The 17324-nt window shown below is 35.2% G+C and overlaps 1 protein-coding gene across 1 annotated transcript; it reads right to left on the reverse strand.

The window, feature by feature from the left end:
* Positions 1-258: 258 nt before the first annotated feature.
* Yae1l1 (YAE1 maturation factor of ABCE1 like 1) lies at positions 259-933 on the reverse strand. The gene has a single exon (NM_001047954.1). It carries the CDS (start codon positions 931-933, stop codon positions 259-261), a length of 675 nt encoding a protein of 224 aa, NP_001041419.1.
* Positions 934-17324: the final 16391 nt, after the last annotated feature.

Here is a 17324-nt window from a genome sequence, read left to right on the forward strand (position 1 = left end):
GTTTTTTTTCTTGTTCTAAAATGTTTGGTTCTTGTTAGTACAAAAACAACTGATTTTGATTAGAAATTTGAAAATGACAATGAGGATTACTGAGTGCATCTAAAACTAGACAATTTACCAATGACAAAGACAAATGTCATTTCATTTACTAGTGTTAATTCCACACAGGAATTAATCAATCAGTGGTTACCTTATCTAGAACACAATGCTCTAAGTAATACTCCGAGCATTACTTCCTCTGGAAAGGGGGAGATAATTTTACAGTTGTCTCAGGTGCTGTAATATGTCTACTGATATTCCCAGCTGTTTCACCAAGTTGGATGTCTGTTCCAGAATCCAAGTGAGGCTTGGTTTTTCCAAATGCGCATGCTCTTGTGTTCTGCAACATTCTGGATGTGAACAATCCATCCCATTCGGACTCCTGTCAGCATCTGTGCTAATGTCAGCACTAGTGTCACCTCTTGCTTCAACAGCTTTCTCAGGCGGGACTACATGACAAAGGTCCAGATCCTCAATGGAGTCCAATAAATCTGTAATGCGTGGCGGTGACGTAACTGATTTCAGATGTTTGATCACACACTCTTCACACTGGCCAACTGCATTCAGAAGGTTATTTATCTTGCCAATCAGCGTTGAACTATTACCATGAAGGTGACACCAGGAAAGCAAAGCGCTCAATGTTCCCCTGAGTAGTCCGTAGTTTAAAATGACATCGGCACCCTCTTTATAGCCTTGATTGAAGCCCTGTTGAAGGGTTACTGCTTTGCCAGCATCTATCCCATCTCTGTAACCTTCTTGGACTCGTTTCCTCATGTGATCCTGCCATTCCCGCTGCACTAACAGAGATTCGTCTGCTTCCTCATCAAACACGTCCTGCTCTCCAGGGCTGGGGATCTCGGGAGTCGCTCGAAACCAAGACATTGCCCGAGCCATTTTTTCCCTTTTGTTTTTCTCTTTATCATTTTTCCCATTTTAGTTCATGTAATTTAATCATGTTGACGTGACGCTGGGTCCTAACAAGGTCCGTTTGATAGTGAATGTGTGTATATATATATATATATATATATATATATATATATATATATATATATATATGATGCTACTTAAGCTCTCTAGCTCTGATGTATAAATTCATCATTTGCTTTGAAATGTATTGTCAACAATTTCTAATTTATATATTATATTGAAGAATACATGGAATGATAGTTATAAACAGCACTACATATAAGAAACGATCAATACTTGGAATGAAATTTAGATTCAGAATATTAGGACTCTTAGTTATTTGACCCATTTTCTTGACTTCTTGAAGATACTGAGAAAGAAAAAGTGAAATTTAGATGCCTCCTCACATACCAGGTTTTGACAGGTAATATGTTTGGCACTACAAATAATTAACTTGTGGAATTTCTAAAGCATAATCTCAATAGAATTCTGACAGATTTAAGTCACCCATATTCCTTAGGTTTACAATGGTAAATGGTGCAAGTATCTATGCCTAGGACTTGCTTAAGAACAGTTTATATTGGCGAAAAACAGGCTTCTCACCACAAATTGGGGTGTCATAATTTGTAATTGTTTACTTCTTAAAATATGGCTAAAAAGTATAGATGTGAATAGTATACAAATACTCCCATTTGTATGTAGTCTGCATTAGTAGTGTGCCATAATGATTGAACGAAGGCATTTTGTTAGATAAAAAAATTACAATAATATCTATACTAACTGAAACTGTGATAGGTTAAGAAGTAGACTTGAATGCACTTATAGTTGTATGTTTTATTTTGAAATTTGAGGATATATCAAATGTTTGTGTTTGATACTTCAATGCTCCTTAAGTTATATGTATATATTGGTTAACTGTCAATTTCCTTCCTTTTCCATAAATATGTTTAGACTAATGTTTTTTTCTACAAGCATTTAGATAAGTCTCAAGTTTATTTTTTACCAGACAAAGGAAGTGGAGTTTGAAGGACAGTTATCGTGAATCCAGGAATATAAATAAATTCATTTAATATTTGTTCTGATTTCATCATCTTAATAGAATTACATTGATTCACTAAGACATGGGATATTTATGAAAGTTGCAAAGTGTAAAGTAAAATACCATTTAAAAGAGCAAGAAAAGATGTAGGGGAAAAGGTAAAGTTAAGAAGACTGGACATTCATGCTTTTGATATTTGAAGGGTTTACTTACATCATGATGCAGAATTCTATTCCTCTGCCATGTCTCTTTCAGATATCACAAATAAAAAGCATGTGATGGGATAGTTCTTTATTTCTGCCTTTAAAACACTTTTAAAAAACATATTAGTAACTCAGAACTAGAAAATGTACATATAAGTTGAATTTCTGTCCATGTTTTTAAGTCATAAATAAGGAAATTTAAAATTTCCCTTATAAATTTTGGTATATAACTCTATTACTTCCACTAACACTCAGTAAAGACAATATCAAGATAAAGGAGAAAATAAACCAAAGTGTCAAGACAGAAGAACCATTTCCCAGTGTAGCACACTGAATAACCTGAGAAATTATCCTAGTTTAAAACACTAGATCACTAATAGTATGTAATCGTTAACTTGTCATGTATTTTTATTTTCTATGTGAATTTTATAGGCTGTATTCTGTTTCTATGGATTTTTTATATTTTTACATTTCAGATGTTATGCCCTTTCCCCCCTCTCCCCTGCCCCTCCCCTTGCTTCTATAAAGATGCTCCCACTCCCACCCACTCACTCTCACCTTGATACCCTTGCATTCTCCTACACTGAGGAAATGAGCCTTCACAGGACCAAGTGCTTATCCTATTGAGAAGTGCCATCTTCTCCTACATAGCGCCTGGAGTCATGGGTCCCTCCATGTGTACTCACTGGTTGGTGTTTTAGTCCCTGGGAGCTCAGTTGGGGCGGGGCTCTGGTTCATTGTTATCATTGTTCTTCCTATGGGGTTGCAAACCCCTTCAGGTCCTTCAGTCCTTTCTACAACTCCTCCGTTGGGGTTCCCATGACAGTCTGATGGTTAGCTGCAAGCATCCTCATCTGTATCAGTAAGTTTCTGGCATAGACTCTCTGGAGACATCCGTATCAGGCTCCTGCCAGCAAGCACTTCTTGGCATCAGCAATAGTAACTGGGTTTGGTGGCTGCATATGGAATGGAACCCCAGTTCCTGGACAACAGTCTCTGGATGGTCTTTCATTCAGTCTCTGCTCCATACTTTGTTTCTATATTTTCTCCCGTGGGTATTTTTCTCCCTTCTAAGATGAACTGGAGCATCGACATTTCATATCCATCCCTGCAGTCCAAGTCCACCAATCTTTTGTCTTCATTCATTTATTTCAAACCATCAAGTCCAGTTTCTACTGCCTTTATATTCTTGGGTATATGGCCATTCACAGGAGCATCTCAGACCTCCAGAATTCACACCATTAAAGTGAAGTAACCCCTTTTCCCTTAAAAGCACTCAGTTACTAACAGCTACTCAGGTAGTGGTGGGATTTCATGCCTGGCTCTGCGGCTCGTTTTTTCTATTTGGGTACACTATCATAAGTGCAGCGAGCTTAGATGGACAACTGTCCAATTGTGATTAAAAAATGGTTCTCCTATAGCAGTGGTTCTTACCCTGTGAATTGTGCCCTTCTTGGGGGTCGCATATAAGGTATCCTGCATATCAGATATTTACAGTGCAATCCATAGAAGCAGCAAAATTAGAGTTCTGGAGTAGCAAAGAAATAATTTTCTGTTTGAGGAGAGGGTGTCAACACAAATGAAGAACTCTATTAAAACGTTGCAGTATCAATGAGGTTGAGAACCACTGCCTCATATTATTATACCATTATACTTTTCTGTCTTTCCGCCATCTCTTTTTCAATGATCTCCAAGCACTGGGCCGTGTGGTTGTGATGAAGTGTCCTGTTGAAGAATAAACATTCCTCAATAACTTAGTCTATGAACCATAACTAGTTGTCTTAGTGTTAGCCACCACCAGCTTAAAAAGTAAGTTATTCTGATGAGGGTTGAGATAACACTAATCTATAACTATAATGCAAAGTCATTTAATCTTATTTAGAATTTTATGTGTAAGAGTTGATTTGCTAGCATGAATGTCTGTGTACCACATGTGTTCCAAGTACGCACAGAGGCCAGAAGAATGTTTGGGGTCTTGTGGAAATGGAGTAACAGATGTTTTTAGCCACTATGTGGGTCCTGGGAAAACTCTTGAAAAACATCCAGTGCTCTGACATACTAAGATATGGGCTCAGACACATAAAAAGTTATTTAAATACCATGTGTATTTAGCTGAATAATAGTAGTACAGTCTTTCCTGTATCACAGGTCCTACTGTGATATATCTATCCATCAGTTATTAACTTCTTCAACAGTGCCAAGTATAGGCTCTATCTTTTGGCCTTAAATCTAATAAAAAAGTAGTTTACTATTCCCATGATATTTTTTCCTCAATTGCATGAGTGGGTTTATCTTGCCAGACAGGTTTTTATTATAGCTATCAGGGTTTGCAGTCATATAAGATTGATTGCTACTGTTCTCATCTGGTAGCATGAATAGCATCTACCAGCACTATGAAGACTAGCTAATAGGATAAAACATCCAGGTCAGAACCAGTTTGACTTTTCTTTGTTCTCTGACTGTGCTTGACCTGCCCTTGGACACTTCTCCAACCCTACCTGAAAACTTTGCCCATTCTAATAAGACTTGACAAAACAAAGAGAATTTCTGATAGTGAACTTTCCTTCAAAACAGAATAAAATATGAATACCAATCAAATTCCAGGAATAAAAAATTCAATGGTATTTAATGACATCCAGGAGCAAGAATCCTATCAAAAGCACATTTTTGTCAGATTGAGATCATGGCTGGACTGGGCTGCACTGAAACTCCCTAAGTGCGTCAAGAAAGGGCTAGTCTGTCTGGCATGCCTTGAAGCTCAATAAAGCATAAAATTACACATTCATATTTTCTTTATTTTAATAATAAAATATTAAATATAATATTTAATATAAAAATTAAATACTTCTATCATAGGTAAAATTACTCCTGATCATTTTGAACTTTGACCATGTTTCTACCAGGAAACTGGGATCTGATCATTTTAACAAAATAGTGGAGAAATGAAGACCGTTTTGATACCACTAGATGGTGTTCAAAATTAGTGCTATACATAATACTACTAAGTATAAACTCAATGAAAAGCAGGGGGAAAAGCACTGTATTAGCCAGAAGAGACAAAAATAAAAGAGAGAGTAGAAAATGAGGATATGGAAGGTGACATAAGAAAAAGTAATCCAAGAACTGAGAAATTAGGGAGAGCAAGGGAAAAGACAAGTGACTAGCACGGGTAATTCAAAAAAAGGAAATATTGTATTGTTCCACTGAAATTAAACACTAGTCAGACAATTATATGAATGTTTTATAAACATTCAATTTATAGTTTAGTTCAACTGTGTGATTTCTTTTTTTTTTTTTGTTGTTGTTTTTTTTTTTTTTTTTTTTTTTTTTTCGGAGCTGGGGACCGAACCCAGGGCCTTGCGCTTCCTAGGTAAGCGCTCTACCACTGAGCTAAATCCCCAGCCCCAACTGTGTGATTTCTTAAAATATTTTTCTTTCATTCCTTTCCTTCTTCCTTTCAGAATCATCGGAAAGACTATTATAAATATGTTTAAAGTTGGGTTACGGTTTTCAAAAAAATGTTTCTGTCCTCCATTTTTTGTTTTCTGTTTGAGAACTTTCTATTGATTTATCATCAACTTTGGAAAATTAATAGGATTTACTCTAATAATTACTACTTAGTGATTACCCTGCTGTAAATGTTGGTTTAGAAGAATTTTCTTCACTTAAGCTTCTGTTTGTGTAGGTTTTTCTTCTACAATTTTCTTTAATATTTCACTTTTTTCTATGTATTCTTTATTTAACGTTGTATTTAAAACTCTTTTGACTTCTTTTTGTCTCAAAATGGTATGTATGTTTATATAGAGTCACATTTTCTTGTTTCTTTACATGATACACAATTATCTACTAGATTCTATACATCTATACTTTATCTTTTCTCGGTACTAAATAACACTGTCTTGTTTTATTTCAGTTAATTTTCTAGGTTAATTAATTTGAAATATTTTGATTTTTGTAGTTTAAACACCCAACGTCTGGAATAAAGAAGGATCTAATAATGTATTTTATCTTCAAATTGTAATTTTAAATTTACCATAGAGAAATCTATAGGTAAATTAATGCACTGGTAGTATACAAGTTTTCCACTGATACTGTTTGTTTGTTTCATATCTAGGGGAACAGAACCTGGTGAAAGAAGGAGAGGCTACATGACATAATACAGCAAAAAGAAATACTGTGTGGAACTAAAGCCCATTCAAGACAAAAAACGGAAAAATTATTTGAAGAAAAAATTCATAATTTGAAAACAGGCACTAGGAACAAAGATAAGTCACAGAGGCAGATAAACAGAATACTATGAAGAATGAAAATGAAGGACATGGAAAAGTCACATTTATTTTCTACAATTTTTTATAGTATAAAATGTATGTTAGTCTATGTTTAGATATTTATTATTTCCCTGTTTTCAATAATTTTTGGTGTTTTATATGCTTATTTAGTAAACTTAATATGTAACCTATGCATTATTTATTTTAATTTTATTATTTTAGAAATAACTATATAAATAAATGTAACAGATATGTTATTGTTTATTCCTTGTGAAATTAGATACAAGCATTTAGGGAAAAATCTATTTTCAATCTTCTTAATATATTTTGAGTTAAATTTATTTATCTGAGGAGGCAAACCTTGATTCAGGACACTATATTTGATATATTTTACTGCATCAGCTGATTTTCTGAGAGGCACTAATAGTGCATATTTGAGGAATTGGACTAAAGGAGAACAAAAGCATGAGAAGAAACTATGAGTCGATGATTAAATATTAAATATAAAAATTGACATAAAATGGTTCTACTTGGTGAAAATAAATTCCCCGGTATTTAATCGTTAATTAATGATTAAATTTGTCAGAAGTGCTATTAACACAGATTCCTTTAACTTCATTTCCCAGTCAAGAATTTCCCTAGGAGAATGCCCTACAGGGACCCCCAGAGCAACTTTGCCCACAAATGTTCTAATTAACTGTACCAGAGGGTCTGCTGTGCTGTCTTGTTAATGCATTCTATCCGGTTCTTCAATGCCCATCATGTATCATTGTTTCGCAAGTGACAGCAGTCAGGTTATTAAAGGTGTAGATATTAAATTAACAACAGTAGTAAACATTGTAGCTGTACTTCACATCTCAGCAGAACCAATGAAGTGGATGACACTGGATCCATGCTGATATTCTGCAGTGACAGATGGGCGTCATTTAACACAATACATCAGTGAGCAACCCACGTACCACAGCTGTCCTCCACTAAATGAATTAGATCAGGGTAATTAATCTAAGGCAGAGAATATTACTAAACCGGGTCCTAAGCAGAATTAGCGAAGAATGAGATCTCCTGCTAAAAATTTGAAATGGATTTTGCATTAATAATTCTAGTGGTGATAAGTTTTCCTGAAGGTATTTCCTTTCTTAAGATATATAAAAATCTTCCCTTTGTTGAAAAAAGAAACACGACAGCAATAGCAAAGTCTCTCCCATTTGGGCTTAAAATGGGTGATGCTTTTTTCTTTATTTTTGTTCTAAAAATAGATGTTGGCAGCAAATGAGGCTTAACCTGGGAAAGGCTCTTCAACCTAAATCCCATCTCGTTATCAATTATCACATATTTTATTCTCAGAGCTAGTGCTTACAGAGTTAAGATTTTAGCTGTTTAATTTTCATAGTTTTTGACTAGTTTTTACATAGACCATTGGATTGATACTGGTTGCATGGATGGACCGAGTGAACGACAGCTTTTTTTTCTTCCTGACATCAATTTCAGTTACACCAAACTAATTTATACACTTGTACTTATTAAAAGCAAGTAATACATTCTTAACAACGTGACATTTCAAAAAGGCATCCATAATTTCACAAACTTTATTCATAACATTTAAAAAACATATATTGTCAATTTAGCTTTCCCTTTGCATATTTACAAAAAATCCACATTGCATGAGCAGAATCCAGTAGTATTTTGTGAATGTTAAGGTGTTTATATGCTCCTAAAGAAATATTCTATGATGTTTCTTTTTATAGAATAAAAAACTCTGACCTTTATAGCTACCAATATATCAAACTCATGATTACGAAAACCAGAATCTTTATAAACCTCAGGTAAAAAAATACATTCTTTGTACTGTTAGTATTAAATCAATTGTATCCAATTATACTTAATCTTTCATTAATCTTAAACATCACAAAACTAAGACATGGTTTTTGAATTAATGAATAGTTTATGGATTGAATTTCTAATTTCTACTGAACAAAGTTCGATGCTTTCTTATAAAGTATGTTTACAACAACCGTAGCCATTGATCAAGCAGCTAGCTGTGTGCTCTATTGTTACAGTTTCCTCTGCCTTCTATCTTTTCATCTCTTCTGCAGAGGCTCCTTTCTTCTGCCTATCATGGCAAGATGGAAACCATGCTGCTAATTATGGTAGCTGAAATTTTTAACACAGCAGGAAATATCCAAATGGCAGATCTTTCTTTATAAAGAATTTACTGCCTTCTTGTTTAGTTAGTATGTCTTTGTTGGAGACCTGTACTAAGCATTTCTAAGCATTGTATGATTATTCTAGAAGTCTAGCAAGCTGCCTCTGGGAGAAGCTACCACAGGCACAGTATCTGATTTTAAGACTTTATTATCTTGATCATCATTGATTAGAATAAATTGTGAGCTGACTGTCACATTTAAGTATGAAAATTGAAAACATGTTTGAAGAATCATGTAAATACACTTCAGTATCCAAGTGAATGTAGCACTTCGTCTAAAATTCTTAGCATTAAAAATGTCTATCTGTAATAAATTGAGTTGTATTATCATCAATTCTGTATCTATTTTTAATAGTAATTATATTAAGACCAGACATAGTATACTACTTCATTCAACTCTATTGGGTGATAACTGTTTTAGCTGCAAACTCTGATTGATTATAAAGACCTATCTACACTGAACTTAAATCAGTTTATAATATTTTTAAATGTCAGTAAATTTTAACTTTAATGGTTTGACTTTCATCTTTTCTCCGGTATAAGAAACTATCATGTTATGTGTTGAATTTGGAGAACCACTGATGAGAAACTATTCGGAGATAAATTTAATTATTAATATGTAAAGATATTTTCATTGTGTTCAGAAGTATTTTGTCCATAACACTCTCTGGTGTTTTCATATGGCTTAAATTCTACACTCAGGCAGCAATAAAATACTTTTATAAACAAATTTTACTTCTATAATTTACGATAAGACAATATAGCCGAGCTGTGATATCATACTTGAATTTACATGTGAAGCAGGCATTAATGAGTACCTATTATGGTTTGTATTTAAAATGTAACACAAAGACGTGTATGTTGAAGACTTGATTGTGATCCCATTTTGCTAATTTGGAATGTATGGTGTCAAAACAAGTAAGAAGTGCTTTGTCTATGTGGTCTTGGAGGAGATAGATTCTCTCCCTCCCTCCCTCTGTCTCTGTCTCTGTCTCTGTCTCTGTCTCTCTCTCTCTCTCTCTCTCTCTCTCTCTCTCTCTCTCTCTCCAAACACTGCTCCCCCTCCTTGTTACCCCCTGTTCTTCCAGGTATTTCAGTCTCACTGAATTCCCCAACACAACACGACTCTCTCCTATATTAAGATTATTTTTCTCAAAATCCTTGTGATAGTGACAAAAAAGTTGATTATGTTACTGACACATTTTGGCCTTTCTTTTAAAGATATTTTCTAATTTTTATCTTCAATATATTAGTTCCATTGAAGTTGAGATTCTTCATCTCTAAAATGGGACAAGTTTATTTTGATTACATTTCATATTACCAAAATAATGTTTAATTTCAGAGGATAAAACTTGAGCATTTGTGAAGAGCTGTTTCAGTGTTTTGTATAGTTCAACGAGTGTGGCTTCATACTCACGGGCATACAGTTTCTTGAGAAAAGCCTGGATTTTGTTGAATCAAACTGTGACCTTTTATAAAAGCGTTTCTCACCAGGTAGAGAAACCTAACTTTCTTTAAACAAAATAGGAGAGAGACAGAAAAAATCAACTTTCTAGTGATTGTTCACTGGCACAGCACCTTTCAAAGACCTCTTGTTCGTTTTCAGAAATCAGTGATATAAAATGCATTCTTTCTTTGGGTATAACTGCTAAGATAATGCTTAAGCCTAGATTTTACTAATGGAATCTTGCGATAATATAGCCCATGTTTCTGTATTTAAGTCTTAAACTTTAATTTATTAAGTATGACAAATATTGTCTTAAATATTGTTTGGTATGGCTCATCATTCCTACAACAAATAAGAGCAAAATATTTGTTTTGAACACTTGACAATGGCTGGCCTAGAGGTCACAGGTGATATATGTATGCATATATGTATATATAATATAGCAAATAAATGTATATAACTATACAGTTTAGGGCTGGCTAGGAGTTTAAAATAAAGCCCAGGCTGAGCTTATGCTAAGGAAAACCTTAGCCTCCTGAGAGCTACAATTACAGGCATGAACCAGTACTCCTATCTCAATAAGTATCTTCTAAATACAAGTAAGAAAACTGATGCAAGATATTAGAATCAGAGAAAGGAATGGAAGAGCTATAAGGGGCTTGAGACCCCATATGAACAACAATGCCAACCAACCAGAGCTTCCAGGGACTAAGCCACTACCTAAAGACTATACATGGACTGACCCTGGACTCTAACCTCATAGGTAGCAATGAATATCCTAGTAAAGAGCACCAGTGGAAGGGGAAGCCCTTGGTCCTGACAAGACTGAACCCCCAGTGAAGGTGATTGTTTGGGGGAGGGCGGTAATGGGGGGAGGATGCGGAGGGGAACACCAATATAGAAGGGGGGGGGAAGGGTTAGGGGAATGTTGGCCTGGAAACCGGGAAAGGGAATAACAATCGAAATGTAAATAAGAAATACTCAAGTTAATAAAGATGAAAAAAAAGATATTGTATATATTTGCATACATAAATATAATAATGATTTAAATATGAACATCAAAATACCACATTGCGTTCTGAATATATGTATGAAAAAACGGAGAAAATGAGAGGAAGAGGAAGAGGGAGAGGAAGAGGGAGAGGGAGAGGCAGAGGGAGAGGGAGGGGGACAGGGACAGGGACAGGGACAGGGACAGGGACAGGGACAGGGACAGGGACAGGGACAGGGACAGGGACAGGGACAGGGAGAGAAAAGTGGAAATTTTAGAAGCAAACAACCTGGGATTTTCTTACTATCACCACCATAAGTGTGACAAGCATACTACTATATTTTGGTTCAACTTTCTCACCTAGGAAAGGGGAATAATATCCAACTCACAAAGCAATATACCAATAAGATGCCAGGTTTATCAGAATGTTTGACATGTAGTAATAGTCTGATAGTTGTTTGTAATTCTATATGTTAATTTAAAAAGGGAGGAGTTACCAAGTAGGTAATTAAAATTTTTTTCTTGTTTTTTCATTAACAGCTCACATCTGCAGTTTAGATATTCATTTTCAAAATAGCAAAAGCAATTCACAAGGAGTATTACATTTTAATACTGGAGGAGCATTCCCTATTGGGCGATCATCAACACTTTGGAGACAAGATGGATGATGGCACCATTATCTTGAATTAGGAATGGATTAACTATCTATCAAAACTTAAGTGTCACCATCATGATGTTAATAAATTTGTCCTGAGATAAAGGAGATGACCACCTAATTTATTAGTTTATAATTGCTGAAATAGTAAAAAGACTATTTTAATGGCAAATTTCATTGTTGTGACATGATTTGCCATTTGAAATCTTCCAAAAACCAATTATTTAAAAATGTGCACTCTTCTACTTTTGAGAAAATCTTAAATTATACTAAATAGTCAAAATTATGTGTAGCAGAATTAAAATCAGTGTTACATGTACATAAACTATTTAGGATTTGCTTTCTATGCTAAAACTCTTGTGAAGTGTCAGTTAATCGCAGAAAGGCCCACCTTAATTCATATTAAGAGATCATTTTGTGTCATATAGAAATGTGTGCTGTGATGGTTCATTTCACTTGGGAACCTAATTGGATTATAAAACATATAGGAGAGTGGTGAAGCAGATCTCAGGGTGAGTTTATGAGGGCTTTCCCACAGATTAACTAAGGATAGAAGTCCAAGGCCCTGCCTGTGGGTAGGAATATCACTTGGTATGGGGTGTTAGTTAAATAAAAAGGAAAAAATGAATAATAATGACTGAGCATTGTAATTTCCTTAACTTATGTTTCCTGATCTATTCATATGAACAAGCATCTCGCATTCCTGATGTTACCATCTAGAACCTTCTCTGCAGTCCTACTTTAACCAGCTCATGGAATATACTCCCAAGGAATAAGGCAAAGCAACCATTTTCTCTTATGATTTTTTTCATCAGAAAATTGATCACAGCAATATTAAAAGTTACTAATGTATACATAAATGCACACATGTTTACTGTTTACACACATATGTGTGTGTATATATATATATATATATGCATTGTATCATATGATAATGAAAGAGAAGTACATAAGTCTATGTGTTTTAATTGAAACACCTGACATATGTTCCATTTGTCTCTAAGGACAATGTATGTATATGTATATAAAATATCAGAAAAAAGTTGCCCAGGCAAATATGTATAACACATGACTAAGTTTTCCTGACTACAGGATATATGCAAACATTTCCAAGGACAATGTATGTATAAGATATCAGAAAATAGTTTCCCTAGCAAATATGTATAACACATGACTAAGTTTTCCTGACTCCAGGATATATTCAAACATTTCCCATCTTCAATAAGAGTGAGTCCTCAAATGAGAGATGCTGCAGCTGTTATGGAATTCATTAGAGTTTATCTTAAACTCTCAAGACTTGCTAACAAACTTCAGTTTCTCATTCCAATGAACATGGTTTTAACTGTTAAACTATTTGATATTACTTATAGTCATTTTGTGATTTATGTGGGAATATGAATGTATATATGCAAATATGTTTATATATATGTATATATATGCACAGCAATGCTGTAGAAATGTTGAGCCTGTGTTGTATGATGTGAGATCGTCAAAGTTGATAGGAAATTAGCATATTTGGTGAGTCTCTCCCACACATAAAATCTCTCATGTAGGGGTTGGGGATTTAGCTCAGTGGTAGAGCACTTGCCTAGCAAGCACAAGGCCCTGGGTTCGGTCCCCAGCTCTGGAAAAAAAGAAAAAAAAGATCTCTCATGTACTTAATTCTTTTCTTCTAAAGTAACCTAAAGGCACTAGCTGGTCTGAGAACAGAGGCTATTAATCTCTCTCATAACAGTCTGCTGAATCATTCACATTCACCCTGACATTGTCTCCATACAAGTAAGTTTCAGACAAGGTTTGCAGGAATAAGATGTATAGGCATGTGAACTCCTGAGTGCTCTTAATTATGTCTTGAGTTAGTATTTGCTTAAGGCTTTTATATTGGAGTAATGCTTTCTCCAGTTTCTTCCGTCTTTCTGGAACTACACCATTGTAAAGCTGTTAAGTCCCTACTAACTATGAAAAATCAGCTGAAATATGTAGAAGTTATTGATCAAAGGCAGAAAAAGGACATCATTCTAAACACTGTGCTGAATCAAACATTTTTATATGTCAAGATGAAATTATTCTCTGAAACTTAACACCATTTCTAATTTCAAATGTAGAAGTGAATAACTTTCCTAACTAGTTTTTATAGAGAAAAGCTGTTTCCTCATTGTCATTTATTATAATGACTCCAAAACTTAATTCCCATTCCTGTTTCTGTGTGTTTCATGTCAGTATTTTTAGTTAACAAAGTCATGACTATTTTATTTATTTATTTATTAACTTTACATCCCGATCACAGCCCTCACCCTACTTCCTTTACTCTCAATATCACCCTTACAAACGCATCCCTTCCCTTCTCTTCAGAGAATGGGACACCTACCCTGAATACTACCCCACCCTGCATTATTAAGTCCAGCAGGATGAACTGCATCCTCTCCCACTGAGGCCAGTCAAGGTAGACTAGCTAAGAGAAAGAGATCCAACTGTAGACAACAGAGTCAAAGTGTTGCTGTTATTGTCAGGGGACCGACATAAAGACCATACTGAACATGTCCTAACATGTGTAGCAGTCACTGCATGCTCTTTGGTTGGAGTTTCAGTCTCTGAGCCCCATGGACCCATGTTAATGGACTTTGTAGGTCTTCTTGATGTGTCCTTAACCCTTTCAGTTCTTTCAATTTTGTCCTCCACTCCCACAATCTCGCAGAGATTTGCCAGATGTTTGGCTCTGGGTCTGTGTAATGGTTTGTATATGGTTGGCCCGGGGAGTGTCACTGTTGGGAGGCATGGCCTTGCTGGAGTAGGTGTGGCCTTGTGGATGTGGGCTTTAATACCCTTATCCTAGCTTCCTGGGAGACAGTATTCTGCTAGCAGCCTTTAGAGCAAGATGTACAACTCTCTGCTCCTGCATGATGCCTGCCGGAATGCTGCTATGTCCCCACGTTAATGACAATGATTGAAGCTCTGAACCTGTAAGACAGGCCCAATTAAATGTTGTCCATATAAGAGTTGTCTTGGTCATGGTGTCTGTTCACAGCACAGCAGTCTCTGTGTTTGTTTCCATCAGCTGTTAGATGAAGCCTTTCAGAAGAATGTTATATAAGGCTCCTGTCTGAAAGCATGGCAGATTATCATCACCAGAGTTGGCAGTTGGCTCTCTCACATGGAATAGGTATCAAGTGGGCCAGTCATTGGTTGGTCTTTCCTTCCACCTCTGCTCCGTCTTTATCCTTGTGCATCTTTATTTTGCAGGCAGGACAAATTTTGGGTTGAAAGTCTTCTGCATGGGTTGATGTCCCCTTCAGCCACCTGGAAGTCCCATCTGGTTGCAGGGATTGGTCATTTCAATATCAATATCCTCCATTGATAGTAGTCTCAAATTAGGATCACCCCTATCCCTTCCTGGAGTCTCCTCTGTCCTAGGTCATGAGTTATTCCTAAAGATCGCTCCTAATGATTTCTACTCTCACTCCCAGCCCTCACCTGCTTTCCCCGTATCCCTACCTAATCCCCAATCTACTCCTCACCTCCTCTCCTATCCAGTTCTCTTCTTCAGTCCAGCTCCAATGATTATTATATTGCTCATTCACATTTGCTCACTGTCCCTTGGGCTTTCCTTTTTTATCTAGTTTCCTTGGGTTTGTGAATTGGGGCATGTTTTTTCTGTACTTTAAAGCTAATAATATCCACTTAAAAATGAGTAAAAACCATGCATATCTTCCTGGGTCGGGGTACATCAATGAGGATAATATTTTCTATTTGCATCCATTTGCCTGCAAATTTAATGATGTCTTTTTTAAGTAGCTGAATAGTATCCATTGTGTAGATATACCTCGTTTCCTTTATCCATTCTTCAGTGGAAAGACATCTACACTGTTTCTAGTTTTTGGCTATTATGAATAAAGCTGCCATGAAGATAGTTGAACAAGTATCCCTATAGAATAGTGAGTCATCTTTTGGGTATATGCTCAGAAGAGGAATAGCTGGATCTTGGGTAAAAACTATTACAGACTTTCTGAGAAACCAACATATTTATTTCCAAAGTGGGCGTACAAGTTTTTACATCCACCAGCAGTGGAAGAGTGTTCTCCTTGTTCCACATCCTCACCAGCATGTGTTATTAATTGAGTTTCTTTTTATTTCAGCCATTGTGACAGGTTTTGGAATGTCAGAGTCATGATTTGCACTTTCCTGATGACTGTGGAAGTTGAACATTTATTTAAGTGATTTTTGGCCATTCAATATTCAATATTATGTTTAGCTCTGTATAACATTTTTAATTGGGTTAGTTGATGTACTGGTGTTTAATTTCTTGAGTTCTTTATGTGTTTTTGATATTAGTCTTGTGACAGATGTAGGGTTGGTAATATATTTTCATATTCTGTAGGATGCTATTATTATTATCATTATAATTATCATCATTATCATCATCATTATTAATGGTGTACTTTGCTTTATAGAAACTTTTCTATTTCATAAGGTCCCATTTATTAATTTTGACCTTAGTGTCTGAGCTATTGATGCTCTGTTCAGGAATTTGTCTCCCATGTCAAGATGTTAATGAGAGTTTCTTATATTCTCTTCTGTTATATTTCTTATATCTAGTTTTACATTGAGGTCTTTGATCTACTTGGACTTGAGTTTTCTCCAGGGTGACAGATTTGGGACTATTTCCATTCTTCTACCTGGAGATATTCAACACAATTTGTTGAAAATACTTTCTTTTCGTCATTATATATTTTTGACTTCTTGTCATAAAAATCAAGTGTCCACAAGTATGTATGTTTATTTCTTTTTCTGTGATTCTATTTCATTGAATAGCATGCCCATTTTTATGCCAACACTATTGGTATTTATTACTATTTCTCTATAGTATTGCTTGAAATAAAGACTAGTGATATTTCTAGAAGTTCTTTGATTGTACAGCAGTGTTTTGAGCTATGTTGGGTTTTTGAACTTCCATATAAAATTGTGAATTGCTTTTTCATGTTCAGTAAAGAATTATGTTGGAATTTTAATGGCAATTAACTCTCTGGATTCCCTTTGGTAAGGTGGCCATTTTTACTCTGCTAATCCTACCAATTAATAAACATGGGAGATCTTTCAATCTTGTGCTATTTTCCTTAATTTTTTTTCTTTAGAGACCAGAATTTCTTGACATATAGGCCTTTCACTTGCTTGGTTAGAGTTACACCAAGATATTCTATAATAATTGTGGCTATTGTGAAGGGTGCTTTTTCCTTAATTTCTTTCTCAGCCAAGTTATCATTTGAATAATAACGTGGGCTACTGTAGGAGATCTTAGGTAGAATTTTAGATGTCACATATGTATATCATTATATCCTATGTAAATAGCAATACTTTGATTTCTTTCTTACTACTTGTATTGCCTTGATCTACTTTAGTTATCTTACTGCTTTAACTAGAACTTCAATACTATTCAGCTATTAAAAATGAGGACATAATTTTGAAGGCTAGTGGATTGAATTAGAAAACATCTTGAGTGAAGTAACCCAGACCCTAAAGGACATGGATGGTATGTACTCACTGATAAGTAGCTATTAGCCAAATGTACAGAACTCATG

This window comes from Rattus norvegicus, chromosome 4 (genome assembly GCF_036323735.1).
Source record: "Rattus norvegicus strain BN/NHsdMcwi chromosome 4, GRCr8, whole genome shotgun sequence".
Taxonomy (NCBI): Eukaryota; Metazoa; Chordata; class Mammalia; order Rodentia; family Muridae; genus Rattus; species Rattus norvegicus.